This window comes from Notothenia rossii (genome assembly GCF_949606895.1).
Source record: "Notothenia rossii genome assembly, chromosome: 4".
Classification (NCBI taxonomy): domain Eukaryota; kingdom Metazoa; phylum Chordata; class Actinopteri; order Perciformes; family Nototheniidae; genus Notothenia; species Notothenia rossii.
The window spans coordinates 74,084,013-74,102,427 of record NC_136902.1 but is presented as its reverse complement, the minus strand read 5'-3'; the positions used below and the strand labels follow the sequence as shown (position 1 = coordinate 74,102,427).

At 39.7% G+C, this 18,415-nt stretch overlaps 1 protein-coding gene across 1 annotated transcript in view; it reads left to right on the top strand.

Annotated features, from left to right (window-relative positions):
• The window catches only part of esamb (endothelial cell adhesion molecule b), a 48,769-nt gene extending 30,451 nt beyond the window's left edge, over positions 1-18,318 (top strand). The window contains exons 2-7 of the mRNA XM_079678310.1: positions 7,172-7,317; positions 8,491-8,692; positions 11,936-12,091; positions 15,821-15,943; positions 16,026-16,155; positions 16,973-18,318. Of these exons, the coding sequence (XP_079534436.1) occupies positions 7,172-7,317; positions 8,491-8,692; positions 11,936-12,091; positions 15,821-15,943; positions 16,026-16,155; positions 16,973-17,435 (1,220 nt within the window). The 3' untranslated portion in view covers positions 17,436-18,318. The remainder of the gene's footprint in view (positions 1-7,171; positions 7,318-8,490; positions 8,693-11,935; positions 12,092-15,820; positions 15,944-16,025; positions 16,156-16,972) is intronic.
• The last annotated feature ends 97 nt before the right edge of the window (positions 18,319-18,415 follow it).

Genomic DNA, 18,415 nt, shown 5'->3' with positions numbered 1-18,415 from the left:
ATTAAGTATTTCTTTGGTGCTGGACTGCAAGACCACACAAACAACGCAAAAATACATAACATACTGTACATACAGATACAATGATGCAAACACTTATAGTAACCATTGGCAGTAATAAAACAATATTTCTTAACAAAGGAAAGGGCAAGGGAAGTCTTTTGTCTGTTTTTAACCTTTAAAAACATTGGGGAAAGACTGACAAATGACACACAAATTAACCCCAAACACAAAGCATAGTAATTCTTCCACTCAGTTCAGTGAAATAATTTCAATGTTGTCGTAAATTGGCTTGTACATCTGCGGAGTTCTCGAAGTGGAGATATTGCAAACAACGAATACTAATTAGTTAGTTGTGTTTTTTTTTCTTCATGTGCCTTAATATTAAGTGTGCGTGTAAGAGTTGAAGGGACTGAGGTGAGAACCAGAGGGATGTTGTGGGAGTTTGGAGCCATGTGTGCGGGGAGAATCAATTTAAACACAATCAAAAGTTAAGAGGGATTAAAGCTACTTTGATGAGATAGCACACTCAAAATTGTTTAAAATAGCTGCAGAGATTAAACTAATGTAATCCAATTTAAAGGAGCCTTTCCTAATATTTATTATTAAAGCACCATCTGTTCGAAGCCTGTAGGGTCAGTAGAAAAGGCGGTTTTACACCAACAAAGCTATTTTGTTGTCCTACATTCCTCTCTTTGCTGTCTGTCAATAAGTCAGGGAATAACCCCCTTTTTTTTGGCTCAGTCCTAATCTTTGTTCATGTTTGTCCTCATTTGCCATCAACTAATCTTTAACAATGTGCAATTCTGTTCCTCACTTGTCAATTGCCTTTTATAAAAGTAAAACTGAAGGTCATCCAGATTTCGTCAAGAATAATGAACGATTATAATGAGGGAAAAATAATCTGACGCTTACATAATTTATTATGTTGTCTGTTCTTGCATGGCTAGGCGTTTAAGGGTTCATTTTAAGACTTTGTTATCACTGCTCTGACACAGATTTCCACTCAGCACAGACAAAACATGCTGTACAGATAACAAAACAACCCTGAATTAATAATGTAGCACAAAGTTGGACTAAACCGCATTTTCTACCCTGTTGATAACAAGGTACATCTTTCTAAAATATTTCTGGTTCAAGTTGGCCATTGCAGCAAGTGAGTCATTGCACAGAACTGCTTAATGCCAGTATTGGATTTACAGATATGCATGCTGATATTAACAATTAATTCCATTGAATAATGGAAATAATTGACTATCATTTTATTATTTTTAATGGTTTTGTCCTTATGTTAATCGAGCACAATTTACATTGTGCTTTTTTACAACACTTATTAATCCTGATTAACTTTCAGGTTTATATTTATATTTTGTGCCTCTTCTGTGGCATGCTTTTATGTTAAAAAAGTTATTTATTTGTCTCACATCCTGTGCTGCAGCACCTCTTTTCACCCTCTGTCTGAAACCAGAGCCCAGTCTGCTCTGATTGGTTAGCTGGCCAGCTCTGTTGTGTTCCGTCAACCGCCACTTAGACTGTCAAATACAATGTGTTGGAGCGCTAACCGATTGAAGCACAAGAGTTATATATTGATGTCTCTATGTTATGGAAGTAAAAAACGAAGGCAAATGGAGGCGTTTCAGGCAGGATTTTAGACTTTTTAGAACATTCACATACACCAATACCTATATAACACACTCCAGGAAAGGGAAAACACGAAAAACATAATAGGGCTTCTTTAAGTCCAATCCCATAGTACCAATGCATGTGTTCACAAAATATCATTTTGTGGTCTGGCAAGGCTTCATCACATTATAGACTCACACACTTCACCTTTAATGTAGCATAGGGTAAAGGATGAGGCATTGTTGTGCAATTAAAAGTCTTAACAATTTGTTTCTAGTTATGTCTTTCTCTTTAATGTCCTTCCAAATAAAGGAGATCAGTTGTAAAAAAGAGGTTAAGCGATCTAGTGAAGGCAGTCAACTCAAGGCAGCTACTCCACCCCCATGGAGAACTCTACTCACTGCAGCATATATGCAACACACTTTTTTAATCATGACAATTTACTTAGGCCTTCAGTACTGTGTGCACACCTGCTGCTGCATGCCTGTTGCTACACAGCTCACCTGAAAGCTATGCTGATACTGGCACTTGTGTAGCTGCTGCTGATTCTGTCCAAATAGTATTTTTAAAAGCACCCCCCCCCCCCCGCCGAGCTTGAATTGAAGAATTTGACCTATTTCAAGAGATGATGGGTGATTGACATGTTAATAAAAAACAAATCTGAAATAAATGTAAAAAGAGGTATTACTTCAACGTTGTTTACATCACCACTTGGAATCTGAAAAATCATGTCCAGGACCTTTGACCTTCAAACCATGTTGCTGCTCCAGATTATCAGGACATATTTTTAAGGTGGAAGGGCCACCCCGTTCAATCGACGTCTAAAGGTGTAGATGGAGGGTAAATCTGAGCCTGAGCTAAAGCTTTAGCAGTGGAGAGGGACTCACATGGGAGAAAGACATGGGTGGAAGCAGAGATTACTGGGGAGATAGAGTGGGGCTGGTTAAAGAGGATCAGTTAATCTTCACACAGGCATCTCCGTGGCTCCCTGAGGGCTTTGGGAGAGGAACTGACTTTTTATCCTTCATTTGATCATAACATCACAGCAGAATTAGGTTGCCTTGTTAGACATGCAAATCCCATGTATTTCAGTAACAAACTGAATACCTGTTCATCCATACGTACACACAGTTTACCTTTATTGCTTATTATTACTTGTCATTTATGTATTTGTTGAGTCTAACATTCAGAGATTTTAGTGAAATCAAGATTTCCTCTGTGGTTTTTTCTACAATCAGAGGATCTCTTTTACACTGTGCGTGTGCTGCCCTCTATGGATGAGTCATGGTCCCACAACATAGTCACATTTAATCTGTTAATTGTGCCCCTGCTCAGACATGCATGACGGGGCGGACTCTTCTTTGATTAGTATCTGCAGGTTTGCATTCAGGCGTCCCTGCCTTTTTAATTGCTGTTGACTCCGCCAATGTCTCAGTCAAAATGCCCTGCAGAGTAAGAAAACAAAAACAAAAAAACAGTTTATTCTAAAGGGAAGAATCCAATTAGCAGATATAAAGCGTGGCTAGGCTGAACGATTGCCCTTAGCCAAATGTAATTAGGACAAAGTTTACTGAGACTTCATAGTATCATTATTTCATCCCCTTTATTGGCAGCTTTTCATTTTTTTCTTTTAGGACTTAGATTGACATCATACCCATATCCTCATCTTGAACCCCCTCTATCTGTATGTTTCTGCAGCCAAACACACACACACATCCCAGATGGAGACAGCCTTGGATTAGGGAAGATTTTCCTTCATTTAATAAACAATTCAATGGCACAGTTTTGAGGATAAACCCGCTCTAAGAAGCAGAAGCATAGTCTGGAGTGCGGAGACTACAGGGCATTATCCTACTTGATCATAGAATATCGTTCAGAATTAGTCTTCATCGATTGCTGCGTTTACATGAAGGAGTCTCATCTAACAACAGAGAACCTGATCCCTTCTGATTGTTTCTCCAGCCCACCATATATATATATATTAATCTACGTGTAAACGCACTTCACGGTATTATACAGGAGAGAGATTTCATTTCGATTTTGTCTTTAACTCAGACACAGCCTTTTTCTCAGTGTTCTTACAATATTGTTACAGGGCACACATGTCGGTCACAGCTAACACAATGGCTGCTGAAAATGAAATCAGAGCAACAGGATTTATGGGGGGAAAAATAAGAGATGGGGCTGTTATACATTCTGATCAAAAACAGGCTGATAGGTTGACATCTGTAGGAACGATGTGGATGATAAAGATATTAATCTACTGCACGCATGTCCAATAGATGGCTTTACTGCTCGACACTGACATGAGGTAATGCTGGATATGCAGGCATGCTTTATGATTAGAGATTTGTGCATGTATGTTGCACAATACGCATTATGTGTTGCTGATTAAAGCTATGGCCTGGATTCTTCTGTGTGTGGATATCCTACTGTATGATTATCAATGACGGTCCATCGCCATCCAGAAATAAGTCATACTTTATTAGCATGTGTAGCTATTGATGACATATACAGCTTCTAGCATAATAGGAAAATAAGAAGGTGTAAGTAAAGACTGATATGTAAACATTTGCTATTTGTTAAAAACTTAAAGGTGGGGTATGTAATTTATTTCAGAAACACTTTTTTTTATATTCCATGGAATGCTCTTAACATCCCGATAGCAATGAATATATGAAATGCTTTGACAATAAATACATAAAGAAATGTCCTCTGTGGAAGCCGTAGCGCTGTAAAAAGCACGACCGGACCAATCACTTTAGCCGGGCGGCCTACCTGCCTGTCAGCCTTCCATCCCGTGCACAAACTTATCTCGTGCCCTCATTGGTCATGTGCGCGTTCGTGTGTGTTGGAGGAGGGGCTCTGTAAGGAAGTCTGAAGGAAGAGGCAGATGTTTTCCGGTTGTGTACTTTCAAATTCTAGCGCACTCGAGCTGGTTTCTCCAAAATTACATACCCCACCTTTAAGAGTAGCATGAGCACTCTGTGTGAACAGTCATTAGTTATATATTTATTCATACATTTTCGGAGACCAACAACTTACTGTAGCAATTCAAAAAGGTGTTTTCTTGTTTCTGTTGTGCTATGTAAATGTTTGGTAGCCTACTTGGTTTGTCATCACCTTGATTTGTGCAATATAACAGAAATAGACTACAAGTACGGTGTTTTTAGGCTCTGTGAACGTGTCGTTATTGCACAGTTAACTGTAACATCACTTTCGCTTGTGATGGAGTATATTTTGCGGGAAGATTAACTGCAATAAACTTTTAATATTAATAGAACTCAAGTCTATCATTCTGTATCTTCTGTATGATTTGTAAATGTAACTGTTGGTTACTTTTGAGCCATACACATGTTCCTGGCCGGATGTTTTGCTCAAATGCTGGATGCCTCACAACATGTCGACCCCACAGATGTCACATGACACGAATTATTAAATATCAAGCAAAGTGATTTGCTAATTGTAATTCAGAGAATGTAAATGCTGTTACAATGACGATGATGATAATATCACCAGAAGCCTTGGTTGGGGGTAGTGACCATGTGTTAGATCATATCCATGTCCAGCTGAGCTTTTTTGCTCACGTGAGGTGAGAGGATTGAGCCTGGGATTGTACGGGGATTAGTCAGCAGGATTTAGATTTAGAGATTCAGAATCTAAGGGACAGGAGTCTCACAGCTGCAGGGTCATTTAGTTCCAAGAAGGAATAAGAAAACAGTGCTGCAATTCTTTAAGTCAAAAAAGAAGTGTATGTTCATCTATCTGGCTTAATATCTCCCACACATGCACTTTTCTCTTAATCTGTTCGTCTGCCCCACCGGCACAGCCAATCACTTCATTCTGCTGCCTCTGCACGCTTTCAGTCAGGAAAAGAAGGAAGGCGTGTCTGGCCGAGCAGATGTGGAGATTTCAGCTGCCTGTTTATGGATCACAACTCTCCCTCTCTCGGTGTATTCCCCTCTATCCAAACATCCACTCTGTCTATCATTGGAGCACACAAGGGACTTTTTTCATGGTTTTCTCTACCATAGAAGGGTTTTATTGGAAAGAATTTTCTTTTTTTCTTATGACTTTTTTTTAAACCAAGCTTCAAACTGGAGACACTAGTAGACACCGACTGCTGGGATCAGGTGATCCAGCTTCAGCTGTCGGGTTCGGGTGACTGGGCACCCTGTGAGTTGGACATCATCATCCCTTTCTTTTTGCCCATCTATTGTAAACAATTATTGTATTATTAGTTTTGTTGTACTTTTGTGCGCAGGATTCTTTAAATCACATATAATGTTTCTTATCATTCTGATAATCCATGCACCTAAACTGCTCTTACTTTACATTTGGATTTTGGCTTTAGATTTTGAATTCCCCTTCCTCAAATGGATTCAGAAAATGAAAATTGATGCCTTGTGCTGAACTTGTGTCTGGAGAAACATTGTTGATAACTCGTTTTTTTATGGGAAATACCCTGTTTAATGCAGACCGGTAATGTGTTATGGAAAAGCAATATTGTAATTTTTAGTGGTTGAACTTTGTCTAAAGTCATCATAGGAGTATTATAAGATACTGTACAACATGTGCAATGATGCCTATATGAAACCTGCTAATAAGTACTGTATCTCCTTATTGGTGAATTTCAACTTCTCAGAAGGATGCAGTTAAGAAACTTAAACTTGTAATGCATGGACATGCAGCTGGAAACAGTGTTGGGGAATCAGGAGGAGAATCATATAATATGATAATATTTACCTTTTAATTCTGAATAAAATGTCTTCACTCTGCTTTTGTCTGATTCCATATGGGATAGGTTTGCCTTGTCTTCGTTCAGGTAGCTTGATGTACAGAATCTACAAGGAAAACACACACACACAAAGATGTAAAAGCAAGTTTGGGATTGAGCTAACCCGAGGTTGTTGCTGATTATAAAGGAGCCTAAAAGATTATATCTGCTGAGGTCACAGTTTTTTAATTGTTAAATCCCAGCAGTAAAGTTAGCTGGCTAAGTGATACATATCTGCATGGTTATCAACATGTATTATGCAATTTGTAATGTGAAAAATCAAATAACTCATTGAATTAATTGTTTTCCCAGCAAAATAACCGAAAACATCCTGTCGTTCTAATTTCTCAACCGTGAGAATTTGTTGCCTTTCTCTGTTTTATATATCTTCAAACTTAATGTCTTTTTCGGACAAAACCAGATGTTTGAAAACATCAAATCAGGCTTTGGGAAATTGTTATAGGCCTTTTCTAACTTGCTATTTTCAGGGATTTTACACTGAGAAAATTATCATCAGATTATTTAATAATCCAAATAACGCTAGGCATGAAAAACAGGAAACAAAAAGGATGAAATAAAACAAACTATAAATATCACATAACACAAAGAAGCCTTTTTATTCATGGAATTGAAGCATGAAACAGGATGAAAATACTAAGATATTAACACCTATATCAGATTTGCTAGTTGCCCCAAATCCTAAAAACAACATCATCTGCTGAGCCTCTGCTAAATGTCACAAGTGACAAAGTGTTTCCTGTGTTGTTGTTCCAGGTGACACCAAGGATGTGGAGATCCCCAGAAGAGACCTGGAGGTGGTCAGGGGCCAGATGGTGATGTTAGAGGCGTGGTACAGCCCCCTCTCAGACATCAACAAAAACTCTGTCGTGTGGCTCTTAGAGGGGAAAGAATCAAAGCCGGTGAGAAGGTCAAAATGCAATCCGAAATGATCTGACGTATAGTTGACCCTGCTCTGACCTCTCTTTGTGTATACAAAGTAGAACTTCTTAAAAAGGGATTACATTAAATTCAGTCTGATTGCCGATGCTCCTCCTCTTACAACTAGCTCACTACTACTACTACTCAATTGATATATATATATACAAACCAAAATGTTGCGTTTGAAATATTCCAGCAATCTGTAGATATTTCATTTCTTTCTTTTTTCCAGCAAATTGCATTAGCTCTCTGGTTCCAGATTTTCCAATTTGTGAAATTTCAGATTTGTTCTGTTTCCTATACATTTATTTTTGAAATATTAACAGTTTAGATAAAACATGAAGACGTCAAACGTAATTACGTTTTTTGTTGATGTTATTATTATACAAATACAAAATGAATGTCTGGCATTGTCAGTACTTGGCTTCTGTCACCTCAGAATATTATGAGAGAGGAAAATTGCCTGTTTTGTACTGTATGGCATTTACATTATATGTTGGGAAATCCATCCAGTAATATGTAATATGATCTATAGAGATTATAGAGATTAGGATTATTGCCAACACCACTGCGGATGTGTAGTGGAAGGAAAGATGGCCGTTATTACGAAAGGATGCCACTAATGACATTTTATCTCTACTTTTTTGCTGCACCTCCTATATATGGCACAAACCGCATTTCAAACTGCTCATAGCTGCACGTCCTCTGTGTGTATGTGACTGTGCACAATCTTTGCATGATTAATATAATCTAAACAGTGTCCGGTGCCTGCAAGATTATCTCTAACAGAAAATCTGCATAAAATGTGACACCAACCATCTGTACATGTCAGGATTATCTTTATGAAGGACATTGATTTGTGTTATATAGTTAATCTGCACATATATATATATATATATATATATATATATATATATATATATATATATATATATATATATATATATATATATATGGCCAGAGCCAATACAATTATAAAGTTTCACCCCGATGACCAGAAATAAAAGTGACCATAGTAACTCATTTTCAAAAAAGGATTGTATTTCAGGAAAAAGTAGCAGACTCAGAAATGTATTCTAAGAATGTACGACGATTATTAATAACAGTGCAATAGTGCTATGCTTCAGTGTTGCTTTGTTTTTCTTCCGGTTAAGGTGATAACCTTTAGCTCAGGCGAGATAGGGCACGGTCAGAACGAGTTCACCAAGAGAGTGGGCTTCAGTGCGCACATGCCCTCCGCCAACCTCTCCATCTACATCAACAACACCCAGGAGACTGACTCCGGGTCCTACGCCTGCACTGTCATCATCCCTGGAAGTGCTGTCATTTTGGGAAAGGTGCGCCTTAATGTCAAAGGTAATGAACCGCAGCATCAAAGGGGAATATCAAAGGTTAGATTTAATCGCTCTGCCACACAGCTCACACATTTCCTCAGATTTGGAAATCAAATGCTGAACACGTTTTGAAGGATTTCAGATCTGACCGGTGTCTAATAAGTCCTATATTTATGTGACAGCACTGTCCAAATGGAAATCATCTGCCACTTGCCTCTGAGGTCATGATGTCATCCTCCAGCAGCAGATTGAAACAACAGGGATTAAAACATTTACTTAATGTATGCAATAAGGCTACTCCCTGTGAAATCTCCACTTTGTTGGCTGTGGATTAAAGCCTAACGTACAAGTTCAATATAAGGTCATTGTTACCGTATTCCTAGCTTGAGGAGGCGTGTGGCGCAGTGGATAGAGCCTTGGTGTTGGGATCAGGGGGTCACAGGTTCAAATCCCACTGCAGTTAGCATGTCGTTGTGTCCCTGGGCAAGACACTTCACCCCAAATTGCTCCTGTGGGGATTACCCACAGTATTGAGTTTGTACAGTGGGGCAAAAAAGTATTTAGTCAGCCACCAATTGTGCAAGTTCTCCCGCTTAAAAAGATGAGAGAGGCCTTTAATTTTTATCCTAGGTATACCTCAACTATGAGAGACAAAATGAGAAAAAAAAATCCTGAAAATCATATTGTCTGATTTTTAAAGAATTTATTTGCAAATTATGGTGGAAAATAAGTATTTGGTCACCTACAAACAAACAAGATTTCTGGCTCTCACAGACCTGTAACTTCTTCTTTAAGAGCCTCCTCTGTCCTCCACTCGTTAACTGTATTAATGGCACCTGTTTGAACTCGTTATCAGTATAAAAGACACCTGTCCACAACCTCAAACAGTCACACTCCAAACTCCACTATGGCCAAGACCAAAGAGCTGTCAAAGGACACCAGAAACAAAATGGTAGACCAGCACCAGGCTGGGAAGACTGAATCTGCAATAGGTAAGCAGCTTGGTGTGAAGAAATCAACTGTGGGAGCAATTATTAGAAAATGGAAGACATACAAGACCACTGATAATCTCCCTCGATCTGGGGCTCCACGCAAGATCTCACCCCGTGGGGTCAAAATGATCATAAGAACGGTGAGCAAAAATCCCAGAACCACACGGGGGGACCTATTCAATGACCTGCAGAGAGCTGGGACCAAAGTAACAAAGGCTACCATCTGTAACACACTACGCCGCCAGGGACTCAAATCCTGCAGTGCCAGACGTGTCCCCCTGCTTAAGCCAGTACATATCCAGGCCCGTCTGAAGTTTGCTAGAGAGCATTTAGATCAGTGGTCACCAAACTTTTTAAGCCCAAGATCACCGCCCTCGGCCTAGGTGAAAGGCGAGATCTACCTATTGCAGAATTGAGTGAAAAAGACGGCCCAGACAATGCTTCCAATTTGAGGCCTTTTATATATATTTTTTAAATATTGAAGTTGAAAGCATCAATCTGGTGCACTTTGAGAGCAACATGAAGAGATCTATGGATACCTCTCTCAGCACCCATATGAAACAGAACTGTAAACAGATTTTCTTTTTCTTTATGCATATTTTATAAATCACTCCCCTTTTTACATTACATTACATTACTTTTAAACTGTATTCTTGTATTACTGCCATATAGTAGGCTATTTCATACCTGTTTTTCATTTATTCTCTTATTGTTTGTATAATGATCATATGAAGGTGTGCCGCAGAAATAATCTTTTGAATAATTTGTGACAAAACCGTTCTAAACACTCAGAGAGTCCTTTAGCTCACCTGAGCCCCTCAGTCTGACAGGGGAGGACTCTCCTCCAGCTTGTTGTGGAGACAGCTCCTTATGTCCGTTAGTGCAGCGAAGCTAACCAGATGCTAACATCACGGTCCCCGCTAGCACCGGTCCCTCTCTCCCACTCTCCCTCTCTCTCTCTCTCCCTCTCTCCCTCCCTCTCTATCACACTAAATGCGCTATTGCCACACACACACAGAGCCGAGCTTGAATGACACAAGCACACGTGTATTTCATGCAATCTCTGATTGGTCTGGTGTCTTGCCTCTGTTGCGTTCACTGAACACGGGAAATTACAGTCCTGCCGTTGTCTCTTGTGTCATGATGAGGTTCACGTAAAGCACGGTTCATTTATTATATTATTGAGGTGTCTCAAATATACGTCAATCAAGTGGCACCTGCTAACGGGGTGGTAGCTGATAGGTTTACATCTAAAAACGTATTTTTCAAACATTATTATTTTAATGTAATTTGTCTTTCTTTTGTTACTTTTTTTTTTAACGGTCCGCGATCTACCCGCACCACACTCGTCGATCGCGATCAACTGGTTGGCGACCACTGATTTAGATGATCCAGAAGAGGATTGGGAGAATGTCATATGGTCAGATGAAACCAAAATAGAACTTTTTGGTAAAAACTCAACTAGATGTGTTTGGAGGAGAAAGAATGCTGAGTTGCATCCAAAGAACACCATACCTACTGTGAAACATGGGGGTGGAAACATCATGCTTTGGGGCTGTTTTTCTGCAAAGGGACCAGGACGACTGATCCGTGTAAAGGAAAGAATGAATGGGGCCATGTATCGTGAGATTTTGAGTGACAACTTCCTTCCATCAGCAAGGGCATTGAAGATGAAACGTGGCTGGGTCTTTCAGCATGACAATGATCCCAAACACACCGCCCGGGCAACGAAGGAGTGGCTTCGTAAGAAGCATTTCAAGGTCCTGGAGTGGCCTAGCCAGTCTCCAGGTCTAAACCCCATAGAAAATCTTTGGAGGGAGTTAAAAGTCTATGTTGCCCAGCGACAGCCCCAAAACATCACTGCTCTAGAAGAGACCTGCATGGAGGAATGGGCCAAAATACCAGCAACAGTGTGTGAAAACCTTGTGAAGACTTACAGAAAACGTTTGACCTCTGTCATTGCCAACAAAGTATTGAGATGAACTTTTGTTATTGACCAAATACTTATTTTCCACCATAATCTGCAAATAAAGTCTTTAAAAATCAGACAATGTGATTTTCTGGATTTTTTTCTTTCTCATTTTGTCTCTCATAGTTGAGGTATACCTAGGAGGAAAATTACAGGCCTCTCATCTTTTTAAGTGGGAGAACTTGCACAATTGGTGGCTGACTAAATACTTTTTTGCCCCACTGTAAGTCGCTTTGGATAAAAGCGTCTAACAAGTGTAATGTAGTGTTAACCTCTTGCACTACATCTGTTTGTCTGTCTGCAGTCCCTCCTTCCCCCCCGCTGTGCACCCTGACGGGGAACCCAGTGATGAAGGGCAACGTGACTCTGAGCTGTCAGTCCAGTCAGGGAAAACCTGTCCCTCAGTACAAATGGACCAAAGCTGCACCCACGTCTGAGGTGTTTTTCTCCCCCATGCAGAGTGAGTATTCTCTCAGCACATAACAAGGATTTTAATGACTATTCTTTAACTTTCAGTTCATTTTAAAGAAAACACATTTACAAACTGTACTGTACCTCATGTAGAATCTTTTGACAGATAGTTTTATTTTGTTGCCGATTGCAGCTTTGAAAAAGGTAATTCACCAACTTTCTTATGGGTTCTATGATAGAAACACAAACATGTCTCACCTCAATCGCAATATTACCAGACTTTAACAGCAATTAAGCTAAACGAGTAAAAAGGAGAGGCTACCTTTTATTTTCGGTGAAGGATTTGGGGTTATATTTAGTTGAAGTACACAGGAACAGGAACACAGTTCATTTAAGCTAATATTTCATTTAGATTTTATTTGGAAAATGCTAGAGTTGAGCATTAAGCAATGATAAAATATTTGATGCCTATCAAGAAAAAGTATGAAGATACACATTTTATCATCTATTTTTTGGTTAAAGAAAAGCTTTCACACAACTGAGACAAATCTTACACTCGCTTATCACGTCATATTTAGACTTGTAAAAAAACACCTGTACAGTACCTGTTATTTTGGAGGGAATACATTGTGTATATATAAATATACTGTTTATGTGCTTGTGTCACACAGATGCAAAAAAAATAAACAAATCTGAATCTCCCTCCTGCTGCCCCTAACACCTTGCATGCAGCAGGTCACATACAGCATCATAAGTCCAGGTGCAGATTGCAGGATAATGCGTAGGTGCTAAAGATGTAACTAAGATCTTTCAATCGCACAATAACATGCAGCATGAATCCTCTTAACAGATGCGAGAGGAACATATTCCTCTCGCAGCTCTGTCCATGCAAGAATGAAAAATGCATTTGTGGATGTGTTTCCCGATGATGCTACAGAAAGAGCACCATCTGTTTCTGACTAAGGCTGATTGATTGAGTATTGACTTAACTGTTTTGATCGTCAGCCCTCATCTCTTTATAGAACAAAGGTCCTCAGACTGGAAAAATGAAAAACTACTCTGTCCGATTGTGCATAGACTAATGGTTTTGTAGATCAGCGTGCCGGCATCACATGTGTGTCCGCACCCTCTTACATCAACACAGAAACCCATCTTTGTATCTGGGCTGATGTATGCTCTCTCCATGACTCTTGAACTCTGCTATCACTGCTTATCTCTTTCAGCAATCTCTTTCTCTCTCTCTCTGTCTGTGTTTTCTCTCTCTGCTGATCCTCCTCATTTCCTGTTAACCTTGGTGCCTAATCTAACAAGCCCCATGTCATTACTTGATCCATCCCTCTAAAAGGCATAAGTTGGATTTGGGACTGCAGTCCCGTCCCCTCCCCATCAGTTTGTACCATTCCCTCCCGACCTCTCATTGCTCACTCTCTCTTTCTGCCATCTTTCTTTCTGCAAAAAAACAAAAAAACACACAAAAAACAGAATGGAGAGCCTGTCCCCAGCCCATATTTGTCCTTGGGTTCATTGGTAAGGGTTATCACTCATACATTTTCCATTTATTTCCCGAGCTCCCATCCCAACTCCTCACCTGCAAACCGTGTCAACATGTCTCTCCTCAAATCCCAGCCCTTAAGCTGTAGGAGAAGCTTTAAAGTAAAACAAATCAACCCAGTTTGTATTTCTATTTACTTATTTGTAAAATAAGGGTTGAATTTGTTCTTTAAATCTTTGCAGTGTGTACAGTATGATGTTTAATATTTAGCTGTCATCCTGTTGCATTCATTGAGATTATTTACAATATGTTGTGAACATATCCCTGAATCCAAAGTAGGAGGAAAATAATAAGATGATCTGTGAGAGAAAATATAAATTTCAAGGAGTGGTATGGCATTTTGAAAAATAGGATAATTTCTTGCTGAGGGTGAACTGAGTTGAGAATATCATGTCATGTTTGTACAGTAAATATGCAGCTAGCTTAATAAATAGCAGAGAGTAAATTACAATAATTGCTTGTGCATTAGCTTTATGATTTATTTAGATTTTTGTGTATGGTCTCTCACATCAATTGTGAACTAATCCTCTGCAGCTTGTCATGTGTAGTGGCCGGCTGTACTGTATGATGAGCCTCATTATACATTAATCACTTGTCATGTGTCGGGGCTTTGACAAATGCGTCCCGGTGACCTTGCAGTGACGGCTGTGCAATATGAGTAATGCCCCTGTCTTGATATGAGGCAGCACCTCTCAGATCTGCCGCTGGGATGTGATCACGCTACAGACTTGAACTCGATCCAAACTCCAGGTCAGCTGGTGTTCTGCTTATCTGTCACAATTGGGTCTGGTTTTCCGCAGCTGGTTTCCAAGCCATCGGATTCAATAATCAGAGAGGGATAAGTGCATATCACATTTAATAAAGTTACCAATAAAACTATGTTTTGTGATTTCACAACTCACAATTCAGCAAACTACTTACAAGCGGCAGCAAATGATCGTACAAAATGTCTGTCTTTTTCATTCAGTTACACTTGGGGAGGGATTTTCTGTGCTTCTACTGTTGGCAGTGGTTTGTGTGCACCTGCCTGCATTCACCTCCTGGTGGTGCAGTGGCAGATGGGGCAAACATAACACAAAGCTCATTCAGGACACCCAAACTTTGGGAGGAAGGCAGCTGTTTAGATTGATGACGATGACTGAAAATTAAGGATTTTCTGGTTTCTCTCACATTAAAATGCTGCTTGCTGGCATAATGCGGAACCTTGACGTTCAGCTGGGATGATTTGGATGAGTCCCTGTGTTGCATTGCTTTCTCTCTGTGGGGATTAACAGGCGCACCGGAACACTTATAAAACAACAACCGGACCAACACTTTAGGACTAACACCCACTGTCATTTCCTCACGTTCCACACGAAAGCAAAAAAGCATCAGATAAAGAATGTGACGTATAAGATTGGATTTCAGAGGATTTCATGTGATATGTCCCTCATAAAGCGTGTTTATTTTCTTACAGTCCATGTTTGCTACAACACAGCGCTTTAAGCCAGATGTGTGAAGAAGAACAGATTGTGTTGAAAGGAAATACCCAGTTATGAAAGCACTGAGAGGGATACACACACGCTTACAGCTGTGTGATAACCTCAGTGTGAGAACTTACTAAAAAAAAAATCTGCTGAAAAAAAACCTCATTATGTAGCAACACTGCATTAGCCTCTGCAGAGCTCTCTGCTGATGGATACAACATAAATAAACCATATGCTGTAGGGACTGGAAGTGGGCCAATAGTGGATTAAATGTTGCGTTGTGAATGGAATCAGTAAATAATAATTCAACGCCACCATGATATGTTGTTGCACAGAGAAGGTATCACACATTGTCAGCATATCTCTGTGTTGAACAACACATTGTTCGGTCGTAAATGAAGAGGAAAATATAACACCTTTTCAATAAGTGAATCTGGAATCAGTGTATGTATTTCATGCATTGTAAATCACAGTTCACAGCCACATTTATATCACCTTATCCTTGTATTTATGGTCAATGATGGAAGGTTTATGTCCCTTATGTACATGATCTACGATAGATTTTAATAAGGACATCTCCCTATACAGTTCGTTCTTGCAGTAAATTGTGTTTGTTATTCTATAATTGTAGTTCCCTAGTGTGTGATACTGTGGTATAACAATTTCATGTCGACCTGTATAGTATTCTAGTTGTACCAAGCCTACTTGCACGGATCACATAAATATATGATCGCTACGTGTATGTAACCCATCTTTGCAGATGAGAGACATGGCACCCTCAGGCTGAGCAACCTCACTAAAAGCATGTCAGGGAAATACATCTGCAGAGCCATCAACACGGCGGGCTCCGACAGCTGCTCCATTAACCTGGAGGTTATCACCTGTACGTACAGAACACAGTATGCCTACCACACCACACACCAGGCACTGTGTGTCTGAATACTGATCTGTCATCTGTTTCCCAGCTTCCAATGCAGGAATGATTGCAGCTGCTACACTGGGGTCCATAGTGGGACTGGTGGCCATGGTGCTCTTCCTCATATTCATACTGAAAAGGAGAAAGGACACTGAGGAGGAGATGGCCAACGAGATCAAGTGAGACATTTAATACAGCACGTAGTGGTTCACATGTACAAGCTGAAGCTATCCATTACAACAACCCCTTTATACATTCCACATACAGAAAGTGTATCTTTTTTAACATGCAATAAGGAAGGAAGAGGCTGTACTCATATTCAATCTTTTTATTCATTTAACCACTAAATAATTAAGTAGGGCGAGCACTTCCTTTTCCTTGCATTTTTCCAAAAGCAACAGTCTATGCCTCTGCATTTAATAATTATGACATTGAGTTTATGTAGATAAATACAATGCAATACTTTATTCTGGATTCAATGCTACTTGAATTTCTATTGCACTGTGTTTCAAAAGGATTTGATCAAATATTTTACACAACAATTCTAATCTGGAAGCTATAGTCATATATCATCAAATAAGATTTAATGTACAAAAAGTGCTTTTATAAGTTGCTCCACCATGACCAGCTAAACATAAAATACCATGTTAATAATTTTTACACTATATAGGTTTATAATATTATTACACTAAAGCCTCCTAATAAGTACTTTGCGTCTAATAGCTCATTTTGATATCAATGCATTTACAATTAAATGTATATTTTGTTACTTTAATATTATTAAAAGTGAAATTTCACACAATGCAATAAATACTGTCTCAGAAAATATAGGTCATCTATATTTTCGCAATACACACAGTTTTGCGAGTACTCAGAAAACAGTGAAGCTGAATGTGTGTTGCCCTATTTGCTGCCTGCCATTTTTGATATTAGTCATTCTAATAATTATGAGTTTTTGCTTTCTCTGCATTCCTCTCCTCTTTCTTCCTGTTACAGGGAGGATGCTCAGGCACCAAAGAGAGTATCATGGGCGAAGAGTAACACCGGCTCTGACATCATATCCAAGAACGGCACGCTGTCCTCCATAGCCACCAGTCCTCGACCCCGAGACCCCCGCCATCCTAACTACAACTACCCATACTCCCCGGCGTCCACATCAGACACCGGCTCAGTTCTCCACGCCTACCAGCTGCGACCTGGAGAAGCCAACACACTGCAGGGTCTCCCGGGGTACAACAGCGGAGGAACCCCACGCAAGCATAAGAGACCCCGCAGCACAAATGGGGACCCTGCGCAGCTTCTGAGGAGCCCTGCGGTCGCCAACAGGACTGAGGGGGCTCAGCCTCAGGTGCCCCCTCCCCTCGCTGTGTCCCCACAAATGAGCTGCTCCACTCTGACACACCTGGGCTCTGTAGCCATCATGGTGCCCGCGCAGAGCCAGGCCGGGTCGCTGGTGTAGGCCGGCCGGAGGACAGGGGTTAGGGGGGAGAGAAAGTAAGCCTTGAAACTCAAAAGTACTTTCTCTGTGAAGACTTATAAGGATGTGAGAGAAGAAAACGTCCCGCAGGTCCCTTTGGTTGTTCATTTCTTTTTGTAAGAAATATATTTTTTATTTACTCTTATTAAGAGATCTTTAATGATACCCAGTAGCATTAGGATTTGTAGGCAGTGAACATAAAAGGCCAATGTTTTCAAGAGAGTTGTTGACTTACTAGAGTTTATGGATACTAACCATGTTTCAGTTCATTTGGCAGTTTGCTTTGAGTTTTGCAGTTCTTGCTAAATATATGCTGGCCAAATTTGTGTAATAACTGTAGCCATACAAGTGTATGATTTCATTTCTACAGCTGTGTAAAGATGCATTTTCAGTCCCTTCTCTCAGGCTAAAGGCACTATGTCAAAATCACAATTCAGGTATTTCAAATGTATCATTCTTGCTTTCTTTGAACCACATGTACGTGTTATGTGTTCACGTACTGTAAGTTTTATTGAACCTACTGCAATATCAGTATGGTTCAATGACAATGTCTGCTGGGAGGACATGTTTTTTTTATTTGCCTGTTATGGTAGTTGGAATGTTACCAACATAGTGAGTACAACATGTTGATGTTGATGGTTTCTTACTATTCTGTTCAAAGGTGCTTGTTTTAACTTGATATAATTACTGTAAACACACAAGGCCACCAGTCAGTGAGATAATGACAACTTCTGAATGTTGGTCTTGTTTGTTTTCTTGTGAGTATAATGTAGCTCTGAAAAAAGATGTTGAGGGTTACATGTAGCACTTTTACTGCAGTTTTGATTGTTGGTCATTTTTCTTCAATAAAGTGTTCTGGAGTGTTTGATTTTAGTATGACTCATCATTATCACTTTACCTATAAATATATTTGTACTCATGCAAAATAAATGACATTTAATGACAGGACATGTAAATAATAC